Below are 18,810 nucleotides of genomic sequence, written 5' to 3'. Positions count from 1 at the left end.
GTTTCTCTCCGTGGCCTCCACAGATGACCGAGCAGAGGAAGAACAAGCAGAGACTTGGATTCTTGGGGCCCCCACAACTGAACCATCACATCCCAGCTCACTAAGGGTCTGGAGGCTCGGGATGGGCCGCCTCCTGACTGGAGGCTCACTAACAGACACAAACAGCCTGAAGAACAACACACCACCTGCTTCTGCTGATGAGGCCAGCAACTGTTGGCAGGTCATTTTTGGACGCCCACCTAAACGCTGCCTGATGGGATAGAAACAGAACTGAACGCGCTCACTCAGCCGTCTGCAGGCTGTCACATGCAGAGGAGCTGCTCTCTGTGAATGATTGTCGTGGCGCGGCCCACGTCTGCCGGTGTAGTGCTAAGTGTGTCAGACAGAGGTGCAGGGGTCTGTCGGGTTAATCGTTAAACGCTGTGAAGTCCAGCGGATGGCGAAGTCTCGGCGTTCATTCCTCGACTTTGCCCCTGTTGATGCGCCGTAGAGCAGACGAGCGGCAGTGCAGGGATCAGTGAGAAGCAGCAGCGACTGGCCTCCGGGGTTAGGGTTCAGCTACCCCCCCCCCCCCCCCCCCCCGTCAGAGTTTATGAGAACAAGTTCTTAACTGGAGTATTATTTTTGAAGGGGCCCTGCTGCCTCTCTTCTCGTTCATTAACAGTTCACAGCAAAAGCTTAAAGTGCACTTTTGTACAAAAGGGAAACGCAGAGACCTGGACGGTGCCAGCAGGCCTTGTATTGTAGCCGTGCTCAAAGCACCGCGTCAGCTGCCTTTTTACAGATTTCTGCAGAATAATAATTAAATGTGAATAAAAATAATGACTTACTTGAATAGAATTTTATGTGTAAATCTTATATGGGTACATAATGTTGTACTGACTGGAGATGTTTAACATACGTAACCCTGTAGTGATGTCATCCTCATCTCCTACTGGTTCTGAAACTCCAAGTGTGTGTGTGTGTGGGGGGGGGGGGGTCTGGACTGCAAGTCTTCAGATGTATTTGGATTTGCACAGACTGATGGTCAATGATGTACCGCGTGAAAACTGTCAATCAGCCTCAGCAAATGGAAAGAGAAATGTTTTATCTGGTCAGATGTAATAAATGCTACAAAACTCATCGATGTGCTTTGAGTAAGATGGTTTGAGCTAAAATTGCATTGTGGTATGACTCACTCACACACTCACACACACACTCTCACACACACACTCTCACACACACACACTCACACACACACACACACACTCTCTCACACACACTCACACACACACACACACACTCACTCACACACACACTCTCACACACACACACTCACACACACACACACACACTCTCTCACACACACTCACACACACACACACTCACACACACACTCACACTCACTCACACACACACTCTCACACACACACACTCACACACACACAATCACTCACACACACACTTACACACACACACACTCTCTCACACACACTCACACACACACACACTCACACACACACTCACACACTCACTCACACACACACTCTCACACACACACACTCTCACACACACTCACACACACACACTCACACACACACTGTTTACTCCCACTTGGACTTGACCACGAAGGGGCCAGCTGGGTCATGTGTCAGCCCAGGCAGGCTCCTAATATTAGAAGCAAAGTTCATGCATTCACTCCTCATGTTGTCACCGTGCTGAGTTCATCCGCACATCTCAATGCTGCTCATTGATACTCTGGTAATTAGACTGATTATTAAGTTTCCTTCTGTTGAAAGAGAGTTTGTCTTTTTCAGCCAATGATGAAATTAAGCCTATTTTTAGTGACATCAGCAGCCTTAACAGTAACCCGCCATTATTCAAGCGCCATATTTGTGCTTAATGTATGTAGATGAGGGTCTGACAGGAAGTCCATCTGTCCCCGTCATTAACCCTCGACTGGGCTCCTGTTTATGCCGTCAGGCCTGCAGACTCACCTGCTGCCTGTGGCGGCGGTCAGTAATATTAGCTCCCGCAGGCTGGTGTTGGTGAGCAGCTGTCACTGCGCCGACAAGAAGGCTGAAGCCGTGCAGGAATGTAGCAGAGCCAGAAAGGGAAAGGAGGGCTCCTGTTGCCATACTTGGTCGGCATCACTTCCAGAAACAGAGCGCCGTATCAGCTGAGGCCGCAGAGAGCGAGCTTGACTTTGGCGTCCACTGATTAAATGACTTGTGACCATCAGCTTTACATTTCATAGGACCCCTGAGGCTTCTTGGCTCTGGTCAGCAGTGCCTGTGCTCTCCACCTGAGACTCGCGGACCTTTTGAGCTCTGAGCAGGTTCATCTACGCCCCACATTCACTGAGAGTCCAACATTCAGAGAGGTCCACAGCGGTGCTGAGCGGGACGCTCTTCATGGGCACGAGTGTTGGCGCTCCTGCTGCTGGTCAAACTGAGGACATTCACTGTATTGAAGCAAACTGAACCTGAGTCGTGTGACTGGTGTCAATACCCGGACTGATTTACTGCCTTCCCACCCACAGCTGCGTCCGAGGCCGCCCGGAGCAGACAACCTGCCGGGGTGGTTTTCGCCTCCAAAGATCAATTGACCACACAGAAAGTTGTTACCGAGCAACAAGGAAGGTGGAAGGTCCCTCCTCGCTGTCATTTTTATAAATAAGCATGCCCCCATGATGACTGGCATGTGACTTCCTGTGTCTGGCTGCAAGATTGACCTTTCGTAGCCACATGACACATCCAACACAAAACAAGCAAACAGGAAGAAAAGTGGAAACGGGCGCTTCCACGTGACACCTGTCCTGACACACCGTCCACCACAAGGACTCTGCAGCGAGCTCCTGGATGTGTGCTTCTCGCTGAGTGAGTGACTCCATCATTGCTGGGGAACTGCGATGGTGGAGTCATACAGAGATGCTGATGAGACTCGTGTACCCAGGAAACCCTTAATTGCTGTTTGAACTTTTCCAAATGAACTGCTGTGATTAAAATCAGTCGCCAGCAGGCTGGCACACAGGCAACGTTGTCTGGTCCTGACGTCACGGATTAGTCACTCATTTGGATTCAGGCTTCACTTTCAGATGGGCCTCTAATATGAGTGACAGATTCTGTTTTAGTGGGTATTTTGCTCTTTTTAGGGATGCATCTTAAAAATGATCAAACCTCTGAGGAGGAAGTTGCTCTGAGTCTAATTGCAGACTCCAATTATTTGAATATGAATGACGCTCAGAGCCAGATTCTTCTCTGTCTCTCTCTCCCTCTCTCTCTGTCTGTCTCTTTCTCAATATGTTGTGACAAACAAGAAAAAGGAAACTGCATTTATCTGACAAAAAAGGTGTGTATTGTGACCACAAACAGCATGACAATCATGAAAGAGCAGACGCAATCATTGGCTTCTTTTTTTTAGACAAAATAATCATTTCTTCAATTGAGGTTTCTGTGATAGAACATTGCTGTATCATCTCCAGCTGATCAGCCTCACTGGTAAAGTTGACACTGCACACTCATCACCCCCCCCCCCCGCCCCCCCAAGCATGTGTAGGGGTGACAGCTGTGAGAGAACTGAAACTCCTCTTGAGGTAGAAGCCAAATTTTGTGGTTGTTTCCTCCCTTTCCAGTAAACTCCTCAAGATGATTCAGGCGCTCCAGACCAGCTGCCTGTCTGAGTCCCCCTTTCCTCCCCCCAGCCTGGTCTCCCTCTCTTTGTGGCTGGAGATGTTGGACTTCTACAGGCCGTTTGAGTCACGCTGGCTGGTGGCCTGGCTTGCTCCTTCGTCAGCCGAGGCCCAGCTCTGAGTGAGCCTGACCAGGGTTGGTGCATCTGCCGTGTCGCTCCTCGATGCTTGTGACTGCTTTAAAAAAACAACATTTCTGGCATTTCACTAAATATTCTCTCAGACTGCAGATCAGCAAAGCAAAGAAAGCAAGTTGCTCATGTGAGAAAATCACCTGATGTGACGAGGTGAAACAAAACGTGAGGGATTTTTCTCATTTAGCAGCGACAGAGTTGCCCTGTGCGCGTCCTCGGGGGACCTTTCTAGTGAGCACAGGCCCAGTTTGTGTCCAATGCAAAGCTTAGAACAGGTCTTCAACACATACGAGCTGCGTGAAAAAGATTCTTGAAACATTTATTAGTTTCATTTTTCAGAAAAACAACCATCTTTTCAAGCTGAGGGATTTCTGTAGTAGGTGCAGCTGGAAGTACTTCAAATGTATATAAAACTTACAAAAATGCATTTTAATAAAACTAGCGCAAGAGATGAGTATGAAATGACATCAGAGAAAACACAGGTGAAGGGCGAGCGTCCCCGAGGCCCGTTGCTGTCATCACATCAGACCTTCTGCCACTGCTGGAAGGACGGCGAGCCGATCTGAAGACCAGAGAAGAAGACCTGGTAGCGGTTCTTCCACATGATGAAGGCAGCGACGGCACAGACCAGAGCCTGAACCGCGTTCAGCACAATCTGGATCAGGAAGTAGAGCGTGAGTGTCTCGGTGATGTCCTCACACCGGCCGACTCCCTCGTAGGTGAAGGTGCGAGCTATGGGGTCGTGAGGGGTCAGCTTGCACACGCAGTCGTCCAGCTGCTGCTGGCAGATGAAGCTGCTGGCCTGCAGGTAGTGGTGCACTGCAAAGGCCATCACCAGCACGGAGACGACCAGGCCGATAGTGCACAGGGCGAAGTACAGGAGCTGTGGGGAGCAGGGGACAGGATAAGTGTGTGTGTGTGTGTGTGTGTCATGACGCTGATGCACTTTGACTCGAGAAGGAATTTGACGGTCAAAGGTCACCGTGACGCCTCACATGTTTTTACACATATCATGAAAAAATGTCTCACAATCACGGAGCGGGATTTTGTACCCTACAGGTTGAAGGTTAACAGTCATGATGTCATAACCATCCACAGAAACCGTGATCTGAGTCCTTCAACGGCGAGCCAGCAGTTTGGCTCCTGTTATTGTCTCATGATCACATTCAAGAGCCAAAACTGCAGCTTAGAAACAGACATGCCAGCCAAGTGCCTGTGGCAAATTCATTTCAAAGGGATTACCCACAATACCACGGGGCAAGGAAGGTCTGACCCTCAGGGGAGGGGCCCGGCTCCACCCTGCAGCTACAGTCGCTCAACACCTTTGCTGCAATTCCTGCGCGAGCACCAACAGTGTGTATCTAAAAATACAGTCATAAATGTGGCAGAGGCTTTGTGATGTTTATGCAATTTCACAACCTCAATAACAGGAAAGCTTCATCTTAATCCGTCACTTATATAAGCAGAGCCTCGCTCACCGCTGGTTTGCTCGCTCTCACATCCTGCTTAAGGAATTATGCAAGTGACGAGCAGCGCTTGATTTGAAATGGCATTTTTGTTAATTTTGGAACAGCTGTGAAATCTGGAGTGGTTGTGTGTGTGTGTGTGTGTGTGTGTGTGTGTGTGTGTGTGCTTCATTGCACTTTAGCGTTTGATTACACTGTTTCAATTAACTACAATCAGGAATTTAAGTCCCTTTGAAGACCAAATAAAGAAAGTGTGTGGAACTGCAGCTCCTCCGGTTCACACAGCTCTGTTCCCAAATCCCGTCTTCATTCTGGTTTCCTACGGATCCGGCAGCTGAAACAGATCATTGAAAATGGCGGAGGGAGGCTGAACACATTTTGCAGCAAGCAACACCAGAAGTCAGGACTACGAGATATTTTGCTCTCCTGAAAAATGTTCATCTCTAAAAACCTTACATCAACAGTCAGAGGAGGAACAGCCGAGTCTGGGAGTGGCAGGACGTTTGTCGGGGCTTCCTGACGCTCCGGGCAGGGAGGAGCTGCGAGCGGCGTGGTCGTATGTGACCCTGGTACACGGAGTTACCGTTATGACTTTATGGTGCAATTAAAGTGACTGGAGAAGCGAACCACCGTCAGTGCAATCAAACGGTTTTACTGCAGGTCACGTAGGTTTGTGGCTCAGAAAGCGCCGGAGTGAATCCCCAGCGTTTCTGTCCTGACGGGCTGAGTCTCCACAGCAAGCTGACGTACTTCTGAGTTTTTCTGGTTTCTGGTGAAAAAACTTCTGCTTATGAATCCAAAATTCTTATCAACAGAACAAAAGCTTTTCTTTTTCGAATCTCAGATTTTTCTTCACGAAAACAAAACTTTTCTTTATGAATCTAAGACTTTTGGATCCTGAGCGGGGACGGCATGTTTCTGCTGCTCGCCGATGACAAGATTGCGATTCACAATCGGTGCTGCTGCAATGGACATGGACAGTCGTGACTGCTCTCAGATCAGTTTCACAGTGATCATAAGAACGCGTGTTGGAGTGGCGGCTCGCCTCAGCCACCAGAATCAGGTCAGCAGGGGGCAAAACTCTGAGATTCACAAGCATCTTCATCACAAAGTAACTCGATGCCTGACAGCCCTGGTGAACGAGGCTCCACTGAGGTCACGCGTCTCCCCCTGCATGGTTGTCTGGCCAACGGAGGGCGTCGCATGAAGCAGCGCGGCCACCCTGCAGAGCTGCATCCTCCCTCTCTAGATGCCATTTCCTGCTTCCCTAAGCGGCGGGATTGTTAGCGTTATCAGTCTGTTAGAGAAGCTGATTAATTCCTCGGATGACGGGCCGGACTGTCAATCGTTCCCTGATCATTTGTGTACAGACTCACCTTGACAGTGAATTGCAGGGACGACCTCTCATTGGGCCGGTAGGTGACACAATACAGGATGAATCCCAGGATGGAAACCACGCACAGCTGCAACAACACACCAGAGAAGGATTGTGTTTTTATCTCTCAGAGTTCAGTTTACGGGCCAAACGGAGGCCTCGGCGCCGACCGGCACACGCTTTCATCGGTCAGGATTCTCCGAGAAATCCTTGTGCCCACGTTTTCAAGGACTTGTGTTGATATTGCATGATTCAGCAGCAAGTTGTCATCTGATTACATTACTCTCCCTCTGACTCCCGCAGACACACTCACACTCTGTCTTCTGAGCGATTGGAGTCTTGTGACTAACGTGCAGCATCTTATTTAACTGTTTTTTCCAGGTTCTTAAGCACTCAGGATTCTCTGGAAACTTGTTGATGACCTCAGTGTTTTTCACTCGGCCGAATCTCGTGAGGATCTAACTCGGGACGGCGGTGTCCACGGGTGTTTTCCAGAGCAGGCGCCGTCTGTGATAGGTTGAAACGCATACACAGGGACATCATGGCGTCGTGAACAAAACATAGCAGTTATACGGCGCCGGCTTTAATGTAAAGGGTGAGTCTCTGAATCGGAGCCTTTGGGCTCAAACCATTGTGCTTCTTCTGACGGTGGATCAGTGAAAGCTTTGACAAACCAAATCTTCCCATCGCAGACACAAAACATCTCTGGGTCTGTCTTCACCAGCCTGAGCTCACAGGCATCTGGACCGGCGTGAGGAGAACTTTAAAAGATATTCACGTTAATTCCTTTCCAATCTTAATAATGAGGCGCCCCTTGTTGAAGAGAATGTATTTAAATTACAACTTTTTCTTTGGAATCTTCACAACTGGACTGTCAGTGCTGTTTTCTGACACCAACAAGCGTGACATTCACGTGACTTGTTTTTCTGATTGTATTCCTATTCTGCACACATTTCAACTTATTCTGACCAGATATTTATTTTTATTATCATAATCAGAAACTTAATAAAAACCTATTGAATAGCAGGGTTGAACTCACTGACGGGGATGGAAATGATGACCCCATGTTTCAATATTCAGTTGATTTATTAACCTTTAAAAATGAGCAGGATTGACACAAGATTCACAAAAAGATTGAAATTTGCCAAAACAAAGTTAGGTCAACATGCTGTCTTTACCGTCGGAACATTAAATCAAAAACATAAATCCCTCTCAGAACGAGGCCGACTGGATCCGGCAGCAGTAAAAACTAAAGCATGGAAAAACCTGACGGACCGGAATCCCGTTTTAGTTGAGCTTCGATGAGCTCACACTCCCAGAAACATGGAACTCTCAAAATAGCAGGACAGCAGTCCCGTTTCCATTCCAGAGAACTACAACTCCTCATGACATCCGTGCTGACATGCGGCCGTCAATCAACAGCGCAGTGACAGTCAGGAAGACTTCCTGTTGCATCCTAGCCGGATCAGAATTCCTACTGATTCCACATCATTGAGCTCTGCAGGAATGACGAACAGGAAACTGGACAACAACCAAACTAGAATATTTGCTGTTACTTTTCACTTCTTCCTTCATTTCTTTTCAACTTTGGCCTCGTCAACTTGGACCGTTTGCTTCCCTCCCACCTGCACATTTCTGCATTTCTTACTTTGGTCTCTTGCACCGTCGCAGGCTTATTCAGCACCTTCATGACCGTCAGGTCCATTTCCTCCTCTGCCTTAGTGCTCTTTAGCAAAGCTGCTGTGGTCACCACCGTTTGTGCTCGTTCATTTCATGGTCAGCTGGACTTCCTGACCTCATCTGATCTCACCTCCTTTCTCTCCTGCCTCTTTCACTCCTTACATGTTCCTCCCTTCACACTCTGTCTCTCTCTGCTGATTTGACCATCTTTTGTCCAAAACAATTGAGATCGAAACATTAAGAGGAGGAATTCATCCAGGAAGCTCACGTGATGGCTGCAGCCGAGCCGTCCAGCATTCACCCTGCAACAACGGCGACGGGGTTGGAGTTTTAGCTGGCAGAGGCTGTAAAGGCCGTGGTACACAGGGCGCCTGATTCAGGTGCGCTTCTAGACTCAGAGCACCAGAGGTCTTCCAGCCACATTCCACCAGAGTTCGATGCTGACGTCATTCATCATGAGCTGTAAAATCCAGGCCACGTCACCCGTAACACCTTGTTGACCGATGCTTCTTAACCGTCCCTGTCGCACGTCAACTGCTCTCATCTCCCACAACGTGTCTTTACGCTTCAGCTGCTTCAGCCGTGTCGTCAGGGACCTTCGTATTCCGGTTCAAGACCGAAAGCATCAACAGGCTGTTGCTCTTTTTTATCTCTCGTGCATCGGCTGACACTTCAACTGCTTCCAGCTCCGTCTCAGCTTCCTACAGGCCATCACATCCACACACTCAGCAGTTGGACTTCAAGAGATTTTGACTGCTTTCAGCGTGAGAGGCTTCGAGTGGCACCTCAGCTTCTTTCAGAGCTTCTGCTCCTCATGGAACCAATTCTCACCTTCAAGAAGAGATTTGACTCCCTCTCTGAATCGCGTCTGCACGCTCAATGGACAAGTTTGGAGAAGTAAATGAGCGTGAGGGGCTGAGTGTTGATGAGAAGGAATGTGTGTCACATTTGCAAACCAAAGTATTTCAGTGCTACATAGGTGTTAAAGGTCATGGCGGTATGGTCTCATCTGGCCAGATGTTCAGAATTTATTCAACCGGATCAACAGATTAGTGCAACATCGGCAGACGGGCGGTGTGGGTGTGGACAGTCAGATGAAGATGGCGGGTGGAGGTTTATTAGAACATGAGAATAGCAGCGATGTGTCACGCTTGCAGTGGCGGTCGGAGGACATCGAACACTCGGGGTCATGCACCAGAGGCTTCCATGCAAAACATGTGACGGCAGCAGCTATTAGAGCATAAAGGCGTAGCTTACGATGATCCCAGCCCAGTGTGGCGTCTCTCTGGCCAGGAGTGAGGGGCTAACGGCCAACATGAAGAAGGCCACAACTGCGACGGCCGCCCCCAACAGCAGCTGGAGCAGAGCGACGAGCAAAGGGAAGCGACAGATTTTGCCCTTATGGTTGTCGTCTGGTGCTGGGCTGTCATCCCTCCTCTTGCCGGCCTTCTTGTCTGAGGAACCTTTCTGCCCCTGCCCCATTTCTCCTCTCGTCTTCACACTCTTTCACCTCTCGTCCTCTCCTGCACTGTTCGGGCGGCTGAGCCTGCCTTCTGTCTGCCTCTCTCCCCCTCCCGTCCCCTCCCGTCCCAGGCCTCCTCTCACCATAGCCCTGCTTGGCTGCTATTTGGGAACAGAGGAGGCTCTGAACTAATATGGAAAACATTTGGACTGGATTCCTGAAGTGGCTCCAGCGCCACATATAGAGCAGGCGGCCTACAGTAGAGGGAAGGAAGAGGAGGGAAGGCGGCAGGAAGACACAAAGGGGGGTTCCAACAGACGACAGGGAGATGGTTTCAAGACCAGAGGGCGAAGAGAAGAAAGGGAGGCGCGCTGGCAGTCTAGAGTTTAAAGGTTCAAAGCCAGCAGAGCAGGTCACACTTGGTTTGAGAAGCAGAGAGATTGGCTTCTTGGTCAGCGCTGTTACACAAGAGAGGCGTCAGCTGCCAAACGCGGTCACATGACTGAGAGGAGGAATAAAGATATGTGAGTGCTCCCGGCTCAGACCCCACGTTCCCCAGGGAGCAGGCGTCACCAACATGTTACTACCAGCAAGGTTGGGTTTCCTAACAAGTTTGTCAGAGAGATTGGAATCTGACACTTTAAAGATCACAAACACACACACACACACACTCACTCACTCACACACTCACTCACACACACACACACTCACTCACACACACACACACACTCACTCACACACACACACACACACACACACACACTCACTCACTCACACACACACACACACACACACACACACACACACACTGGGTTTCAATCATGGTTATGGTGAACGCACCAGCAGTGGCAGCAGCACTCATGATGAAATCAATCAGGAGGTGCAGTGCACGTGTTCCAGCACACAGCTGGGCCGCTGCCATGGTTACTGACAACAGCTTTGGACGACGGGGCCGCGCACCGCGTGAACGCGCACTCCTTATTATCCCTCCAACTCTCGTTTGTGTCCAGGATGAGGACGATGGCGGTTGAGCTGTTGACCTCAGTCAGGAGGCAGTTCGAGGGCTGACGCTGCTCTCCGTCCGATGATTGGTTCGTTCGTTCGCTGTTTGTTTGTTTGTCTCTCTAATGGGGCCACGGAGAACCGCCAAACCACAGAACCTTCCCACCAGGTTCTCTCAGAACCAGCGGACATTTCTCACGTTTCCCTGCTTTGTCTGAGGGAGACGTTCTGTGACGTCTGACACCTTTAGACGACCGTCACTTCCAGGTTTCCCGCGCTGGTCGAAGTTTGTGAGGCTTCTTCTCTCCTCGTCAACGCGTCACACCAACCCCGCACCCGCGGGTTCCAACTCTGCGTCATTTTCTCAGCCGCGTTTTTGCGTGTGAATCACGTTTGAGCGGCCAGGAGACTCGAACGCGGCGCGGCAGCGCAGACGAGCTCTAATTACCGGACTCCGAGCTGCTGTAGACTACACGTGAGACGGAAGCTGCTCCCTACCGGAGGCGCGCGTGCGCTCTGACCACAGCGCCCGACGGCTTCGCAAAGTGGCAGCTGAGGGAAACTCAGCACCTCAGTCTGAGGCGCCGCTCTACCGGAGGACACGCAGCTCTCTACCGGAGGACACGCAGCTCTCTACCGGAGGACACGCAGCTCTCTACCGGAGGACACGCAGCTCTCTACCGGAGGACACGCAGCTCTCTACCCGAGGACACGCAGCTCTCTACCGGAGGACACGCAGCTCTCTACCCGAGGACACGCAGCTCTCTACCGGAGGACACGCAGCTCTCTACCGGAGGACACGCAGCAGCAGCTGCCCGTGCGCAGGTCGCGGAGGAACCGACGTCCCCAGGAGCAGCAGCAGCATCGGCGGCGGCGCGAGGAGAACCGGGAAGACTGATGGAGGAGAGAATCCCGCACCTACAGGACCGGCAGCTCATGGAGCGCGCGGACTTCCTGGGGTGAGTCTGGTTCTGGTTGTTGATTTAAGTGCTGTGAGAACCCGTTTAACCGGCCCGTTGCCTCCGCCGCAGGGTGGACTACCCGAGCCTCTACATGTGCAAGTCCAAGAGGGCCATCAAGCGGGAGGACGGGGGGAAGGTGCGGGTCTCTCTCTCTCTCTCAACATTTACTGCGTGTGTGTGTGGATGTGTAGTTGTAACTTCTGAGCGCGCGCGTGTGTCGCTCCTTCCCGCAGGACGCCTACAAGCTCCCGCACCGGCTGATCGAGAAGAAGCGGCGGGACCGGATCAACGAGTGCATCGGGCAGCTGAAGGACCTCCTGCCGGAGCACCTCAAGCTGTCGGTAAGACCCGCCGCGCGAGTTTGTCCCCGAAACTGTTTGACACGTGACTGAGCGCGCCTGTGCCCGCAGACGCTGGGACACCTGGAGAAGGCGGTGGTCCTGGAGCTGACGCTCAAGCACCTGAACGCGCTGACGGCCGTGACGGAGCAGCAACATCGGAAGATCGTCGCCCTGCAGAACGGTGAGGCTGTCGACTCGGCGGGGCACGTGACCGGCGTTCCCGGTGCTGAATGTGGGTAGCATGCGAACAGGAGCGCGCGAGTCAGTGCCCGGCTTCGGTGCTGATGTCTGAACTCTGCTCCTCAGGGGACCGCTCGGTGAAGTCCGCCATCCACGCGGACTTGGACGCGTTCCACTCGGGGTTCCAGGCCTGCGCCAAGGAGGTCCTGCAGTACCTGGGCCAGTTCGAGAACTGGACGACGCGAGAGCGCAGCTGCGCACAGCTGGTCCACCACCTCCAGAAGGTGCTGGCTCAGTTCCAACCCGGCGCCCTGCCGCTCCAGCACCAGTTAGCCACGGGGGACCCGCAGGACGGGCAGAGAGCCGACAGCCAGCCCAACTGCGTCCCGGTGATCCAGAGGACCCAGGCCGGCGAGCTGAACGAGAACGACACGGATACGGACAGCGGCTACGGTGGCGAGGCGGAGAAGAGCGACGGCCGAGAGAAGCCGAGCAGCGGGACGCCGAAGATCAAGCAGGAGTTCGAAGACGAGCGAGCGGCCAAGAAACCCAAGCTGAGCTGGCCGGGGGACGCGGCGGGGGGCGCGGACCCGTCGCGGCCGGATGTGGCGTTCATGAACTCTCTGATGGGACTAACCGGCGCGGGGCCGCAGGCGCCGATCTGCATGCCTTTCTACTTCATCAACCCATCGGCCGCCGCCTCCTACATGCCTCTGTTCGATAAAAGCAGCATGGAGAAGTTGGTGTACCCGGCGGCAGCCCTGGCGGCGCCCTTCCCCTGGCTCTACCCCGCGCAAGCGTCCGCTGCGGCGGCCGCCGCCGCCGCCGCCTTCCCCGGCTTGTCCACGCACTTCGGCTGCTCGCAGGCCGCGGACCCGCTGTCCCCGGACAGCCTGCAAGAGGCCGAGACGGGCGAGGAGCGCGAGGAGACTCCCGCCAGCGGCGAGGGTGATGACGACGTCGCTGACGAGTCCCGGGAGAGCCGGAACGACCCGCGGATCCAGCGCACCTCCTGCCCGAGCAGCTAACCGCCAAGCTGGCGGCGCCTCCCGGACGACTTTCATGCTTTTTTGGAAAAAAAAAAACAATACAAAAAACAACCAACACAAAAAACAAAACCCATTTTGAGGAGTTTCCGGTGTCTAAAATCCCGTTGAGACGGCGGTGCCTTTCGCGCCGGTGCTCGGTGAAGCTGAACGATGAGCGACGCTGATTGACGTGAGCACGCGGCGGTGCCGCTGGAGGCGGCTTTTTTTAATCAACTTTGATCCTCAGCGGGGCTGTAAATACGACCGTACGTAAACGAGCTCTAGACGCCCCAGTTGGGGTGGGGGGGGGGGGTCATGGATGTTTTGAGAAGATCTCTCTCTCTCTCTCTCTCTCTCTCTCTCTCTCCTCTACGTTCCTCCTCGAGGCAACTTGGCCTCAGCGCAGCCGGAAGTGGCCGCGTGACCAGCACCCTGTAGGTCCCCGGGATGCGCGACCTCCTTTACCTGCAGCAGTAGGACAGCACCTTAGAGACCTTTGATATTGAATGTACCTGTATTTTCCCAGCTGGTGGAGTTTGTATAGGACGAACTTTACTCTTCAGACGTCAAGTGCACTTTTTCTGCCCGACGCCCCTGAAAGTCGCGTCACGTGACAGTCGACCACTGTAGTTCTCTCGGAAACTTTCTGTTGTGTTGTTCAGTTGCCTTGAAGCAAAGATGATTTCTGCTCGGAGGAGATGGAGCACGGAGGTGTCACGCGGGGGGGGGGGGGCGGTTTCAGGTCATCTGCCGGGTTGCAGCGATCACGTGACGCCGACCCTGCTCAGCTGGAGCAGCTCGCTCCCTCCTGAGTGCCGGTTCTACACTTCGTTATGTAAAACTTTGCTTTTCAAGTACGTGACAAAGGTGGGAAATGAGCTCTGGTCACGTGACCACCAGTCCTGCAAATGTAATATTAGCTTTCTTTTTGAAGTTCCCACGTGACTGAGTAGACGGACGGTTTTGTTGTTTGCGTTCATGACGCGCTTCAGTCGTTTTCTTCAGCTGGTCTCAGATCTGTTATTGGCGTGTGTTGTACATAGTTTCTTTTTGTGAATATATCAGTATCAAATGTCTTTGTCAACGTTGTAAAAGTCTGGATTTTTTATTTTAACTCAGCAACTGTTGCACATTTCGTTAATGCTTTACACTCGCTGTTCTAAATTATTGCTGACAAGTTGTAAAATAAATATCAAAACTACATTTCGAGTTTATTGTATTCATTTCCTCCACCCACTTACATCAATGCAACACACACACACACACACAGCGCACGTGCGCCTGTGGTTCCGCTCGCAGCCCGACGGCAGCGGAGGTCCCGCGGGTGTGGCGCGTGGTTCCTCAGATCAGCTGAGAGGTCCCAGCTGAGGATTCGAGGGAAGTCATGTGATATAAAGGGTGGGGGTGGGGTTGGAAAACAAGGGCCTCCTCCCAACTTCGTCAGGAACTCACTACTGGTTCTGGTCCAGTCCGCTGTGGCCGTTTTCAGGCTCACAGCAACGTTACTAAACCTTTATGAATGATGACGTCATCGCCAGCGACCCGGGCCCGAGGTCACCGGTCCTGGTGGCACGGAGATCTCCAGCTGTCACGTCGCTGCGAGGTGCGGCCCTCTTTCGTCTTTCCAGCAGCTCCTGAACTCGGGTTTCATGTCCTTGAGATTCTGCTCTCAACTCCTCAAAGTGACCGGATGTGATCGATGTTGACGCTTCTGGTTCATTCTAGGAAAACAGTCTCGATCTTGCGTCATTCCTGAATAAATGTCTCCATCTAGTGGCCAAATCTTGAAAGACAACCACACGGACCCCACGCGCATGAAGGAATGTGAGAATAGGACAACAGCCATCATGACCACATTCACGTCATTCAAGTGACACCTTTTCTTCTCCATTTAGAACCACAGATGACGTGAGAACCCAAAGGTCCATTCTGGAGGCTTCAAAGTTCCCCATCAGACTTGTTCAGGCTGAATGTGGACCAGGATCAGCTTCCAGATTATCAGTGATGTCACAACTCACGCTGGTGGGCCCGCCTCAAACCAGATCTCCACTCCCACGCGGTGGAGGTGCAGTTTCACTGATGAATGAGGACACAGCCTCCTGTCACCAGGCCCTGCACAGCCAAGCGCCGAACCAGAACAGAGACCCGCTGGCTGGAGGAGAACAGCTGCCACACGCCTCACGTCTGCTTTGTCAGGTGCTTTTATTGAATCATGCATCAGCAGCCAGTCCTGATAAAAACAGGTATGTACACTCAATGTCTTACAGGTGTGAGGGGTCCATAGGACAGGTGCAGGTGTGCACGCTGGGTGCAGCTGCACGGCCTCACAGGGTGGGAAAATGCACACAAGTGGTTTCTTAAAGGGGAAATTCACTGTAATCTACAGCTGATTGTTTCATCTTCAGAACAAGTGGCTCCAGTCCTCCAGCTGACAAGAAGAGGGACGGGAGCAGGGTGGACTCACCCAGAACCTGTCTTTGTGTGCCAGTACTGGTGTAAACTGGGAATATAGAACAAAGTGTTGCAGGAAACAGTTTACAGCTACACAGAATCATGGCGACAAGAACACAGGAACACAATGGCAAGTGATAACAGCCCATTTTTACAAAATATGACAAATACTAGGCGTCCTTGCAGTTGTCATGTTTTTCAGTCTAACATCTGATCCAGACTGGCATCATCATGGCTTCACTGTACGCTGACAAACAGCGACCGCTGAGGGAGGATAAGGCACTGAGCTGAGGAGCAGCTGAACAACCCAGGAGGGACGCACACGCACGCACAGCTTTCTTAGTGTGGACATTCACTAACATAAGCAGGGCTACCAGGGGTCTCCAGACAGGTGGAGGCTGGCAGGACGACCCCCAGAAACACAGGAGACATTCAAAATGATTACGAGGCCTCGAGTGTTTCTGCAGATACAAGTATTACTACTAGTATGGCAAAGAAAGCAGCTGGGTTGGCTGGGTTGGGAAAGACCTGCTAGTGTGTGTGTGTGTGTGTGTGTGTGTGTGCACCTTTTGTGCACTTCAGCCACCTCTGGGAAGAGTGGGGGTCTGACACCTTTGCTGGGCGGCCTGAGCAGAAGGTTAGGGGACCCCTCACACCTGAATCTCCTACAAAATGTTCTCACTTCCTGTTATCACCAGTTGGTCCTACCAAAGGCAGCCGAAGTAGGTGTACGTACACACACACACACACCAGAACTCTACTAAGGTCTGAAGGATCGACCGTGGTGCATCCACATGTGGCTCTATTAGCAACATACCATTAAGAACATATCAACATGATCATGCTGATGTTGGCCACCGGTGGCACAGACAGAACAGGCAGCTGACACAGGCACCATCAACCTCACTCCCTTCACAAAAACAACAAGCAGGAAAATCCTGTTTTATGAGTGGAACCACAGGCCCTGCACCCCCCCCGCCTCACCTCTCATCAAACATGATAAAGCTGAAAGTTAAGAAAACATGTTAAAGAGTAACATTCTTCAGTAACAAACCCTTGTGCATAGTTTCAATACAAAGTCGACGAGAAGGGAAAGATTCTGATTTACAAAACCAGACTTCATTCAGACACCCTTCATTGGTTAGCGTAGAAGAACCAGGCTGATAAATGTGTTCACTGCAGGCGTACAAACGCCTTCATTCATGTCAGTCATTGATTTGCATTCCAAGATTCTCGAGGTTACAGCTTAAAGGCCATAGTTGCTAGTTGAGAGCTACAAGCCATTCAGCAGCGACTGAAGTCAGTAAAAATACATTTAGTGGATATGTTTCAGAGTCCATGACAACCTGATGCTGGCAGCGTCCACGCACCATCACATCTGCGGCGAACTCTCCAAACAAGTGCTGCGTGACCGCCACAGCATTCCCCCACTGGAAGTCTTCCCAATCACACAACAGTGCATAGTGGCGTGCTACTGAGGTATCCTGGACTCCTAAATCCTCCTCTGTGGGTTCAGGGCAGATTCTGGCTCTGTCCTCCTTCCCTCCGCAGAAGTGCATCGCAGAGCCTCAAACATAGATGCCCTCGGGGTTCAGGCCTGACCCGAGAGGGCTGTGGAGCACCCGCAGGTGACTGGACATCGGGTGCAAGGACACAGGGCGCTTCAGGGAGCCGGGCAGGGGGACAACATCTGAGGACGGAGACACGAGACAAGATAAGAACGCTGAGACGGTTCCGTCTGACAGGGTGAATTAACATTCTCTTCAACGTCAATTTCATGAACATTTTCATTGCAAATCATTTTTTATTTCAAAGCTGAATTCACTCACACTTTTTTTCCTGTACTTTGTTTTTCTGGAAAATCAATTCACTTCCTGATTAAGAAGATATTAAACCTTCATTATACTGCCTCCAGGGGGCATTAGTGAGCCTGGGAGGGGAGAGATGCAGTGAATGCTATGACCACACACACACACACACACACACACACACACACTCAACTTGAAGGACACTGACGATTCATCACATTTCTTTGGAGGGAACCATTAGCATGATGCTTGATAAAGTGACTTCCTGCTCTTAGTGATTCAATGATGTGGAAGTGGCGAGCAGGAAGACGGTTCACTGCTCCGCTTCTCCACCTTTCATTTTTGTAGTCCAACCATTCGATGATGGAACGTTCTGAAGCTGTTCGATGAGAACTTGGCAACATGACTTACTTGTAAAGTTAGACGCGGTCAGAAGGACCTCGGCTAACATGCGGCTAACCAACAGCTGAGCCTGAGCCGCCATGATGTCAGCGCTTACACTGAATGCTGTATTACACCGATGGGTTGGTATCAGGTGTGTTTCTGCTTGCAGGCTTTCAGTTGTCCTCCTGGCTGCTGTCTCGCCGTTACAGGGACTCTCACCTCCACCTGGCTCTCCGGCTGCTTGGAGCCGGAGACCAGCGCTGTACAGGAATGTGGCTGAGGGCCCACAGTCGTGCAACTGAACAGCTGAGTAAAGAAAGTTTCTGAGGACTTCTGAGACAGGAAGTAGAGAACAGAATCTGGATTCAGTTTGACCAGGTTGTCGTTTGACTGCAGCAGCATCGCTGTGCGGCTCCCTAAATCCCAAAATCTCTGGCACTTTTTTGATATCAGCACTGTCAAAAGAAGTCAGAAGCAGAACCCCGCCCCCAGTTAGTCAGGAAGACGGAACCTGGCCAGAACCCTCTGGCTCCTGTGAGGCGCCGCAGTTCTCACGAGCCTGGCAGAAATCACCGTAACACCACAGCAGCGGTGGAGGGGTGGCAAGTAGACGTCGAGTCAGTGAATTAGACGATTGTCACACGAACATCAGTCACTGTGCTGGTTGACGTGTGACTCGGTGATGAACGCACCAATGTTGCTGGGGCCACACAACAGACACACTGACCAACACGGCCCAGGCTGGTTTGTCTTCTCTGGGTTTCCGTCATTCATCAGCAGCCTGCTGGCTCCCTGCCAGTTTACTGCAGGATGACACGGCTCAGGCTGCGAGCTCATGACAAACTGCTGAGCATGTGATCGCAGGGG

The 18,810-nt window shown here is 51.7% G+C and overlaps 4 protein-coding genes across 14 annotated transcripts in view; 2 read left to right on the top strand and 2 right to left on the bottom strand.

Annotated features, from left to right (window-relative positions):
- itpr2 (inositol 1,4,5-trisphosphate receptor, type 2) overlaps positions 1-1,113 on the top strand; it is a 56,468-nt gene extending 55,355 nt beyond the window's left edge. For both annotated transcript variants that reach the window (XM_086208052.1, XM_086208051.1), the window contains exon 57: positions 24-1,113. In XM_086208052.1, the coding sequence (XP_086064178.1) occupies positions 24-104 (81 nt within the window). In that variant the 3' untranslated portion in view covers positions 105-1,113. The remainder of the gene's footprint in view (positions 1-23) is intronic.
- A 2,484-nt stretch (positions 1,114-3,597) lies between these two features.
- Positions 3,598-9,881, bottom strand: sspn (sarcospan (Kras oncogene-associated gene)). 4 transcript variants are annotated; one of them, XR_015116901.1, is made up of 4 exons: positions 9,583-9,881; positions 6,647-6,733; positions 3,945-4,687; positions 3,598-3,847 (listed from the first exon to the last, which is right to left on the bottom strand). XR_015116901.1 is itself a non-coding variant. In XM_086208049.1 (3 exons), the coding sequence occupies exons 1-3, from the start codon at positions 9,805-9,807 to the stop codon at positions 4,328-4,330; spliced, it is 672 nt and encodes a 223-aa protein (XP_086064175.1). In that variant the 5' UTR covers positions 9,808-9,881; the 3' UTR covers positions 3,598-4,327. The 4 variants fall into 4 exon arrangements, 2 of the variants coding, with proteins under 2 accessions (XP_086064175.1, XP_086064176.1); XR_015116900.1 differs by having other exon boundaries at positions 3,598-3,844; XM_086208049.1 differs by having other exon boundaries at positions 3,598-4,687.
- Positions 9,882-11,539: 1,658 nt separating this feature from the next.
- Positions 11,540-14,503, top strand: bhlhe41 (basic helix-loop-helix family, member e41). 2 transcript variants are annotated; one of them, XM_086208048.1, is made up of 5 exons: positions 11,540-11,748; positions 11,821-11,887; positions 11,985-12,092; positions 12,162-12,273; positions 12,399-14,503. In XM_086208048.1, the coding sequence occupies exons 1-5, from the start codon at positions 11,687-11,689 to the stop codon at positions 13,298-13,300; spliced, it is 1,251 nt and encodes a 416-aa protein (XP_086064174.1). In that variant the 5' UTR covers positions 11,540-11,686; the 3' UTR covers positions 13,301-14,503. The 2 variants fall into 2 exon arrangements, with proteins under 2 accessions (XP_086064174.1, XP_086064173.1); XM_086208047.1 differs by having other exon boundaries at positions 12,162-12,324.
- Positions 14,504-14,623: 120 nt separating this feature from the next.
- The window catches only part of rassf8a (Ras association domain family member 8a), a 30,303-nt gene continuing 26,116 nt past the window's right edge, over positions 14,624-18,810 (bottom strand). For all 6 annotated transcript variants that reach the window (XM_086208043.1, XM_086208044.1, XM_086208042.1 and 3 more), the window contains one exon: positions 14,624-17,441. In XM_086208043.1, the coding sequence (XP_086064169.1) occupies positions 17,320-17,441 (122 nt within the window). In that variant the 3' untranslated portion in view covers positions 14,624-17,319. The remainder of the gene's footprint in view (positions 17,442-18,810) is intronic.

This window comes from Aulostomus chinensis, chromosome 7 (genome assembly GCF_037954235.1).
Source record: "Aulostomus chinensis isolate RoL2024-O1b breed Wild chromosome 7, RoL_Achi_v1.0, whole genome shotgun sequence".
Taxonomy (NCBI): Eukaryota; Metazoa; Chordata; class Actinopteri; order Syngnathiformes; family Aulostomidae; genus Aulostomus; species Aulostomus chinensis.
The sequence above is the reverse complement of the archived record's forward strand: the minus strand, read 5'-3'. Positions and strand labels throughout refer to the sequence as shown.